Below are 10,070 nucleotides of genomic sequence, written 5' to 3'. Positions count from 1 at the left end.
TATTTTTTTGCTCATGTCTCCACCGGACAACCTGTCTGCCAAGGTAACAAATGCGGAGAAAGAGAGAACTAGGGATTTTGAGCCTGTCCAATGGCTACTATTGGGAGGAATTGGGCTCTCGTCACGAGGGTCCGGGTAACTACGTCGTGTTTTTCCCCAGATATGACATCAGTAATAGGGCCGGAAGAGGAGAAGAATTGCAGGTCATCAGTTTTTCTGGAATGGGTATTTAAGGTGGGCGGTGGAATGCTGTAGGCATGATTTCTTGACCAGCGCTTAGGACGGATTTTCGATAGAGTCTGCAAATATGAGGTTCGCTGACGCTTTGGCTTTGGCCATTGCTTTGTTCCCGGGTCTCTCGGTCGCCCAAGGATATACCAATGAATCTGAAGTCCCGTTATATGGGTTGTCGCCGCCTGTTTATCCTAGTCGTGAGTACATTTGTGTTTTTCGGTGTAGGGAGAAATGCTGACAGTGTGCAGCCCAGGGCAATGGTTCGACATCCGAAGCTTGGGCCGCAGCATACGCTCGTGCAAGAGCCGTTGTAGCGCAATTGACGCAGGAAGAACAATCAAACTTGACTCACGGCGTCACGGGACGATGTGTAGGACAGACGGGCGCAGTGCCTCGTCTTGACATTCCTGAACTCTGCTTTGCTGATGCTCCGGCTGGTATTCGCGGTCAAGAGTTTGTGTCAGCGTTCCCTGCCGGCATTCATCTTGGAGCGACGTTCGACAAAGGGCTCATGCTGCGGTATGGCCAAGCTTTAGGTCGAGAATTCAAGGGAAAGGGTATTCACATTGCGCTGGGCCCTTTTATTGGGCCTATAGGACGTGTTGTAAGAGGTGGAAGGAACTGGGAGGGTCTGGGTGCCGATCCGTATCTTAATGGTGTTGGGGGCGGTCTGCTCACCAGAGGCACCCAGGAAGCAGGTGTCATGGCGACTCCAAAGGTAAGAAGGTTCCAAAGAAAATGGAAATATTGAAAACGGAAGACTAATTTTCTTGGTTAGCATTGGATTGCTCAAGAACAGGAGTACAGACGTAGACCTGGAAGCGAAGGCGAGGCCGTTTCGTCAAACGTTGACGACCGCACGCTACATGAGTTGTATGCCTGGCCCTTCATGAATGCTCTCCGCGAAGGTGCTGTTTCCGTAATGTGCTCTTACCAGAGGATCAACAACTCGTAAGTGGAGTTCATCTTGTATCCTGTAGGGAAGAGCCACTAAGTCTATATACCCGCATTCAGATATGGCTGCCAAAACTCAGCCCTGCTGAACGGAGTATTGAAAACTCAATTGGGATTCGAGGGTTTCGTGGTATGTCCGATCCAGGCACAATTTGAAAATAACATGCTTATATGTATTTAGGTCTCCGATTGGGATGCACAACATGCGGGTGTTGCATCAGCAAATGCTGGACTTGACGTAGTCATGCCCGTGGCCAAGTTCTGGGGCAAGAATCTTACCGACGCCGTGAACAACGGATCAGTTACTGCTGAAAGGTTCAACGATATGAACACTCGACTACTGGCAGCGTACTACTATCTCAACCAGGATGAGGCCGATTTCGACACCCAAGTATACCCATACAATGTGAAGCACGAGATTGTAGACGTAACAGAGGACCATGGCTCTTTGATCAGGGAAATTGGGGCCGCAGGTACCGTTCTTGTGAAGAACGTAAACAACACCCTTCCCCTGATCAATCCCCGCTTCTTGAACATCTACGGCTACGACGCAGAGGTAAAGGCCTCGCCCTGGAACAACCCCTCACGTTTCGGCGGCGGCTACGAAGAAAACTTTGGCTGGAACACGTTGAACGGCACGTTGATAACAGCAGGCGGCTCGGGTTCCAGCACACCCCAATACGTGATCAGCCCATTCAAAGCGCTGCAAGACCGGTTGATCAAGAACCGCGGAACACTTCGTTGGGATTTCTGGGGCGTGAACCCGACTGTTTACGCAAACGCCGAAGCATGCCTTGTGTTCATCAACGCATACGCATCTGAGAGCTTTGACCGGACATCTCTCACCGACGAATTCAGCGACCAGCTCGTTAACAACGTGGCCACAAACTGCTCCAACACCATTGTCGTTATCCACTCGGCCGGCGTCCGCACCGTCGACGCATGGTACGACCACCCCAACGTCACTGCCATCCTATATGCTGGTGTCCCGGGTCAAGAAAGCGGAAACGCAATCGCCGATGTACTCCTTGGTGATGTGAATCCCAGTGGCCGGTTGCCATACACTGTCGCTCGCTCCGAATCTGACTACGGCGCTTTGCTCAACTCGACTTTCGATCCTTCCATCCCGGCCTTTTTGCAGTCAAACTTTACAGAAGGTTTGTATATCGACTACCGCGACTTCAACAAGCGCAACGTCACACCACTATACGAATTCGGCTTTGGACTATCTTACACTACCTTTTCTTACAGCGATTTGTCGATTGAGTCGGTAGTGCCAGAGACTTCGCTCTCGCGCTTCCCTTCTCCCTCGGTGCCGATCGTGCAGGGCGGCCATCCAGAGCTATGGGACGTGCTGTATCGTGTCAGTGTCAATGTCACCAACACGGGTAAAGTAGCCGGTCATGAGGTACCGCAATTGTATCTTGGTGTTCCGAATGCACCGCAGAAGCAACTGAGGGGTTTTGAACGTGTGGGCTTGTTGGGGCCAGGTGAAAGCGCTATCGTAAATTTCGAGCTTCAGAGACGTGATTTGAGTATTTGGAATGTAGAGGCGCAGACGTGGGAGTTGCAGAGAGGACGATATGGAGTGTGGGTTGGCGCGAGTAGTCGTGACGTAAGGCAGGAGGGGGAGATTGTTGTACAGTGAACATAACTTATAATGGAAGGAGACAAGTACAACCAGAATAACTTTGCAGTCACCCGACGAGGCTCGAATTTTTTTATAGCGTGACTCCGTGTGCTTCAAATGGTAATATGGTATTGTTCGTATTGTATGGTCAATACTAGAGAGCACTTGCACAGCTTTCTACATATCATGACAGTACTGTCCGAAGTAACCCACTATTTGAACAGCCATTACTTCCATCTCGTGTTTCTTAATCTAGAGGGTATTAATCACCATGCTGTGTTTTAATGCTAAGAGTGTCGAATTAAGATCTGCAAGACCTAAGATAATAGCGGAGGCACTGAACTATTTCTAAGCATCTTAGCGCCACGCGTATAGTTTGACAAGTACTAATTAAGATTAAGTAACGAACACGAATAATTACACAGTTTCTCCTCGTATCCTGAAGGTGCAGGAGGAGCCATTTTTTACATTCACTGCATGTTCTTTATGTGGTAGCACTCTACAGAGAAAGCATCATAACTGGCACTATCAGGTCTTGCGATTTCTGAACCATCTAGTCCTAGGAAAAAAGGAGAAGTAACCCCTCAAGTTAGACTCGTAAGTCTTTTGCTTTTGCTTTAGTAAGGCAAGAATGTCTCAGCAGCCTTAGCCAAAAGATATCAGGGTCACTGGGCCACCCGGGCTTGCGTGTACGCACTTGGTCTTGAGATGAGATCGATATGAGCTACCGATATAGGGCCTATTCAGTTCTCCGTTTCCCGCCTCTATTCGGTTGCCCTTTTAACTTAGATCTTTCACAAGGAGTGTTGGTTAGTCTCGTAACTGGGCATACCGAGATTGGGAAAGAAAACGGACGAGAATGTTCAGTCAGAGATCCGTTTCATGACCTTATTTGTTTATGTGATAGTTATACAACAGGCTATATTTTGGTGGAAAGTGGAAAGCGGTACACTAAAATTACATTAGGTAGAGTTCTTTTTAACAGCATTCTACTAAGAAACCGGAGTGCAGCCTAGTGGTGGTTAGAAGCAGGACGTTTTACTGAACATGACGCTGTTTCCAGCTCTTTTTTTTCAAGAAGGAGCCGGAATTGGGTGACAGACGAAAAACGCAGCTGAACCGAACAGGCCCATGGTTGCTTATCTTATATATTGTTCTAGGCGCTGCTGTAGGCGGCCCGAAGAGGCACCACACCGGGCCGAGCAAACACAATAGGGGTCTACTTAGAAACGGAGACTAGTATAACAAAAGTGTAATCTATACCGAGAAACCCTTCAAAAAAAACGCTAACAGGGTAGTCTATAGTTCTACCGCAGTATCGCCGTAGTAGCACCCTAGTATAGCTAAAGCTCTCTCTCTCTCCCTATTCATCACCCTTTTTTATTCAAATACTCTATAAGTAGTGTAGTATTATAGGAGAGATGAAGATAATCAACGCCGGATTTTCTCTATTTAGCTAGGAACATGTCGGGCCGATAGACGTAGCGCTCGCAAATACCTTTGAAAGCGCACTGTATATTATTTCATGTATCTTTACAATCGTCTGTCTTGGTTGTGTACCAGAACAGCCGCTTAGCGCTAATTCTGCCGGCCCGAAGGAAAGTTGACGTGCTAGTTCGTAGTAGGATTGATTATAGGAGGCGGCGTAATGCTAAGACTTGTGTAATTATAATAGTATGTTCTTGAGATTGGCGAACAAATCCAAGAGTCGCTATGGTTGTATATCACCGGAACCCCTGACGACTGATGCTGCTAGGTCAGTCAAGAGGCAAGGCGGAACCAAAGAAGGCGGATAGGCGACTCCCGCGTTACTTGACAGTAAGGCCTGTATGACCTCAGTACGCTTGTGAGATGGAATAACCCACCGCACTACTACTCTAGCTGATCACCAGTAAATCAGCTCTTGAGGGCTGGTGCTAAGAATTGGACGGGCGGGTTTAGCATTCCGTATTGCTTACTTGGCTAAGTAGGTACCAAGGCCACTTTCTCAAGGGCTATCCTGGAAGACCGAAGAACAACCACACTGAACCGAGAGACTATATCGATCTACAATGAGAGAGCAAGAGTTGAATCTATAGTACGTACCAAAAGCTCAAAGATATATAAACAGCCACTCTCCCGCTGCACTATCATCATCACAAACAACAAAAAATCACCCTCTTCTACAATACTTCTATACCTTTCACTAATCGTCTGTACAATTACACCCTCTGTCAACCCAAACACAACCATGCAGTTCCGCTCCATCATCCTCGCCGCCACCGGCCTTCTCTCTGTTGCCTACGCTGCCCCAGCTTCCGGTAGCGTCGTTGCTGAAAACCCGATCTTCACTCGCCAGTGCGCCGCAAATGGCGTGTGCTCAACCGACGTCAATGGATGCACGAACCTTCGATGCTGCTCCGGCGCGAAGCAGGTAAGAAAATATATTTAGTGCTCTCGTTTCCCAACATTCTAGCAATATCCAAAAACGAGGATTCAGAGAGAAACAAACTAACGACTGGATGTATAGGGTCAAGGAAATGGCGTCTGCTGCTGTGTTTAGTTTTCTTGAATGAATAGCGGGTATTTGATGAAACTGGAACATGGAGGGGTATCAGAAGTTTACCGGGGACTTGGTGCCGAAGAACCTTCCTTCATCTTTTTTTTTCTTGTTTTTCGAGAACGCCGTGGATGATGTATTCGATATTAGAGAAGCGAAACAAGAAGATTTTCAGTATTGCAGTGTATTTTGACAAGAAGTACTGTGATTTCGACATTATGTTTACAACCCGTGAACGGCGCCGAAGAGGTGTGCATATTCGATCATACATTGCTATCTACCCGCTCCTATAATTACCAGCTAGACTATTCGCTCTACCTGAATCATGTTACAACTGCTGACTGTTTCGCTGAGCGTCACTGACTCAATTGACCTATTTACTGTTTCTTTCTACCACTACAACCACTAACTGCTGTATTTATTAGGAACAGTAAGTGATAATTACTCTCCATTACTTAACTGAGTCTAACTAAAAAAGGAGGTTCTCAACATTGTAACACAGCTCTGATAGTCACACGGCACTCAAGGGAGATTGAGGATTCGGCTGTATATCACTCTGGCTACCCATTTATCTAGCTGCCCCAATTACCCCTTTACTGCAATCACCACTACTCCATTTGATCTTGCTGCTCGAGCTACCTTACTTATCTCCCGTAGCGAGAAAGAAACGTCAACATCAACCACCTAACATCGCCTAACCACTACCTAAAAATGGAAATTTCCCGCCATCTCGGTCGACATTTAGTGTCAAGAGAGGTGTTTTTTGAAGTCAGTCATCTTGTACATGTCTTTACGAAACGTTATCCAGACTCATCAAGCTATGTGAATCAACCTAACCCTATCATCTTACTAGAGAGAGAAAAGAAACAAATCCCAATATGTAACATGACAGTACATCCCCTTTCCCCCAACACAACACATCAACCAAGTCCATATACTTACCCCACTTATCCCTTACCTTGTCTCATATCTCCTACATCACCAATACTTCCCTATGACCTCTCTACATTGTCATGTAGCCGGTCTTCGCATTCAAACAAAAAGCAATTCACACCCACATACCTATCAACCTCCTTTCTTTTTAATCCAATGGTACAAAATCATCCCATAAAAACACTCACGCACACCGACTCCACAACAGCCCACAGCTACACCCCCTTTTTCTCTTCTCGTTTACAGCCCCTAGAAGAAAAAAAGTGAGCATGCGACTCACCGGAACACTACAAGCGGTGTGTGTCCCTCCAGCCCAACACAATTTTTTTCCTCAGCTCGATCCAGCAATGTGGCATCATGAGATGTCATGCATGCAATCGACTAGCTCCATACCTCTTTCCTTTTCCTTTTCCGCTGTGCAGAGAAAAAAATCCAATCAGCCGGGAGAGAGAGAGGGGTGAGTGGACACAAGGATCATGTAACCGTGATTATTCTTCGGGTACTAAGAAATATGCGCCCCACTGACAACACATGTTGATGAGCTGCAATATTCATGTACATTTAGCCACGGCACAAAATATTCATGTTTCATGTGTGCACATGCATGCTATAGTGTAGAAGGAGGGGGGAATGTCGAGACCCGAGATCCAATACCCCGAATATTCCGAACCTCAAGCGAGAGATCAATAATGTGTTAGTTACGCCCGAGGTTGAACTACCCTTGTATACCCGAATCTCAAGCGAGCACGCAAGGAAGGCAGGATACGGAAAAACCATAGCTCTAGCTTTTTCAGCCTCAGCCCCAGCCGTTAATCCGTCTAGTCCCCTCAGAAAAATCAATCACAGAAAAAGGTGGTGTGACATTCCCGCACCCAAGCACAAGCAAACCCTTGCGCCAAACGGCCTTCTAGCCATCACAACCCCAATCTTTTAGTCTCCCGGGCGGCGCCCTGGAAAACTTTTCCATCATTCAAAAAATGCAAAAAGGAAAAAATTCCGGGCACAATCGGCGAAAGCAAAAAATGATTCGCCATCTAGCCATTACTCGCGCTTTTTCCGTTGAAGAGATCAAACCAGGGATCAAGGCTCATGCACTATTTGAGCGGGAATGCCATGCATTAGCGTCCATCAGGTTTTAAAAAACTTGGATTTTTTTCTTTGCACTAGCATTTGGAGATGGTGGGCTACTGCTACCCGCAAGCTAAGTTCGGAACGGCTTCAGGGCGAGTATGTGTACGCTTCGTACGAACAAGTGACAGGGTTAGGCTAACGAAAAAAAAAAATTCATCTGCAAAGAAAAGGCACACGTGAACAGCAGGAGCAAACCTCGGTTGGGCTCTGCACACGCACGCGCGGGTCGGGCCAGCGTGCTCTAAACCCAAACCCAAACCCACAATCACAATCACGAGAAAGAAAAAACCCAGGTCAATGAAGTTCTTCGGCAAAAACGACTGTCAGGCTTAGCCTCGGACCATACCGTAATCCACGGAAAAGCCAGAGTAATCACACTTCCACTCGGATAAACCTCCCCCCACCCCCACCCATCCCCAGCACGTGACACCACCAACCCATCCCACCTTCCAGCCTTACCCGCAAAAAGCCGTTGGAAGCATCGGATCTCTCGGAGGTGTTCGCCCGAAGACCCCCCCCCCCAAACCTCTACCTCTGCCTCCCACTCTCCAGCAAACAAGCACAAGACGAGAAAGATCGACCCCATGACGTCCCTCCCAAACAAGGAAAAGCCGTCGATCACACTATCTATGCAAACGTCTCTTTCCCTTCCTCTAGTGGCGACAAGACCACCACCCCCCCAAAAAAAAGTTCCGAGGAAACCGAGGCGAGATATAAAGTAGTAGTGTCATCGACCCTGCATTCTTTTCACATGCCGCATGTTGCATACAACGTATGAGCCAAAGCGTGATGCATAGTGTCAGACGTCAAATAGGGTCGTGCTTATCAAGACGACAAAAAAATGTAATGTGTGCAAGGGGGCGAGACCGCACCACCCCCCAGTCCCCCTAGTCCCCTGTGATGAGATGATGGGCGGACGAAAAGGGCGGAGGTAAGATACGTGCAGAAGAAACAACGCGGATATAGCAAGGTAAAAGAAGACATGTGTCAAGGAAGCTGTGAAACATTACCGCAGTACATGTCCATGTGGTGAGATACGGAAATACGGGCTATACGCGAAGCAAATGCATGTCTTCCGCAGATAAGTGTTTTGTTATCACCGGAGTGGACTTGAATTTTTTTTTCTTGTGTGTCTCTCTTTTTACTTACTCCGGGCTAAAATCCGGGCGCGCGCACAAGCGAGATCGGGACAAACCCCACTCCACACCGTTCGGGGGGAGCAGATGATCTACATACATACATACATACCACGCGCTTACGGTAATCTTCACAAGAAAAAAGGTCTGACAAAGGCCATCTCAAGCCACACATTAGTCAACCCTGGTTTCCCAAGTCGGACGTGGGCAGTTGTGCCGAGAGCGTGATAAGACTGTTCCCTCTCTGGTTCTACTATCATGGCTAGCCAAGTCAGCACGAGTATACTTAGTAAGGTTGACGCGTATAAGATGAGTAGCGGCGTTTAAGGGAGGCCATGGCATGGAGAAGGAGAGAGAGAGATGGGGGGGGGGGGGAGCAAGCGTGTCTTGGTGTTGATATTGAATCGCTTGGTTGAGCACTGCCCACGAGGGCATGGGACAAAGGCGATGGCTGAGGTAATGGTCAGATTTGGGGCTGCCTGAGGTGCAGAGCATTGCCTTGTTTGGTACGCCAGGGCACACCCTAATTGGTAGCGTATCTTCTCCGCGTGGAGAAGAAAGGGGGCTCTTTTTTTTGATGCTGCTGATGAGGAGTAGAGTCGAGACCGCCGCACGCGAGACAGTGCCAACTCACACCGAGTAGTGAATAGGGGTGGGCAAATGACAAGGAGAGCGTCAAAGGCTGTTTGTGGACATGGAGTCAAGGGGGGGCGCGTCTTCGCTTCACTTGAGCCCTGCATTATGCTGCTGGGCATAGCGAGATTGGCGCGCATTTGGCCAGGTGTTCATTCTACTCTATTTGAGCCGTGAGTGAAGCAGTAGTAAGTATGTGTGTAAGGGGGTGGATGTAGGTACGTAGCATGGCATGCGTAGCTTGACTGCGCTGGCTCATAGGCTACACCGCTGCACATAGACACACGCACACAGCGCTATAGGCGCCGAAACGCCATGTTGAAACCTGCTTTGACCGCGCAACGCGCACCGCCCTGTTTTGATCTCATTGACTGCTCTGCCTCGCGTTTGACGCCCATGCCACGTTGTTGTTTCGCGACATGTGTCGCATACAAGAACGGAGCGGGTACCGCTGTGGAGAGCGCGGGGAAGATGAGAAGAAGAAAAAAAAAAGGGCGGCCTCGATCAGCGCTGAAACTTGTGCGGCCTCGACCATTTGTTTTCGTGTTTCCCATTGTAGTAATTCCCGGACAAAGGTGGGGGGGGGGGATCGAAGGCCCAGTAGATGAAGGTGCAAATGAATGATGGCATATGTTTGCGATACGGATCATCGCGCCCCAGGAGTTCCGCTCCGCCTCTTTCCCACCCCCTCTGGCCCGTGTTTCGCCCGATCGGATCATCCAGACTGCCGACCCTCCTGCATCGAGACGAGCGATCGAGGTCCGACCGGAACACTCAAGAGTCCGAAGCCCCTAGCACCATCATCCCACGCCCTACCATTATAGTACTCAGGACGGTTACGCCCGTATGCCTCGCGAAAGAACCATGCCTGGGGGGGGGG

The 10,070-nt window shown here is 48.6% G+C and overlaps 2 protein-coding genes across 2 annotated transcripts; both read left to right on the top strand.

Annotated features, from left to right (window-relative positions):
• Positions 1-307: 307 nt before the first annotated feature.
• On the top strand, positions 308-2,836 carry COCVIDRAFT_23310 (glycoside hydrolase family 3 protein; the record flags this gene model as incomplete). The annotated part of the gene is made up of 5 exons (XM_014704943.1): positions 308-431; positions 483-952; positions 1,013-1,185; positions 1,249-1,318; positions 1,370-2,836. 5 exons carry the CDS (start codon positions 308-310, stop codon positions 2,834-2,836), a joined length of 2,304 nt encoding a protein of 767 aa, XP_014560429.1.
• A 2,212-nt stretch (positions 2,837-5,048) lies between these two features.
• Positions 5,049-5,978, top strand: COCVIDRAFT_34400 (hypothetical protein; the record flags this gene model as incomplete). Its single annotated transcript, XM_014704982.1, has 2 exons — positions 5,049-5,231; positions 5,934-5,978. The coding sequence occupies 2 exons, from the start codon at positions 5,049-5,051 to the stop codon at positions 5,976-5,978; spliced, it is 228 nt and encodes a 75-aa protein (XP_014560468.1).
• Between the last annotated feature and the right edge of the window lie 4,092 nt (positions 5,979-10,070).

This window comes from Bipolaris victoriae, assembly GCF_000527765.1.
Source record: "Bipolaris victoriae FI3 unplaced genomic scaffold scaffold_11, whole genome shotgun sequence".
Taxonomy (NCBI): domain Eukaryota; kingdom Fungi; phylum Ascomycota; class Dothideomycetes; order Pleosporales; family Pleosporaceae; genus Bipolaris; species Bipolaris victoriae.
The sequence above is the reverse complement of the archived record's forward strand: the minus strand, read 5'-3'. Positions and strand labels throughout refer to the sequence as shown.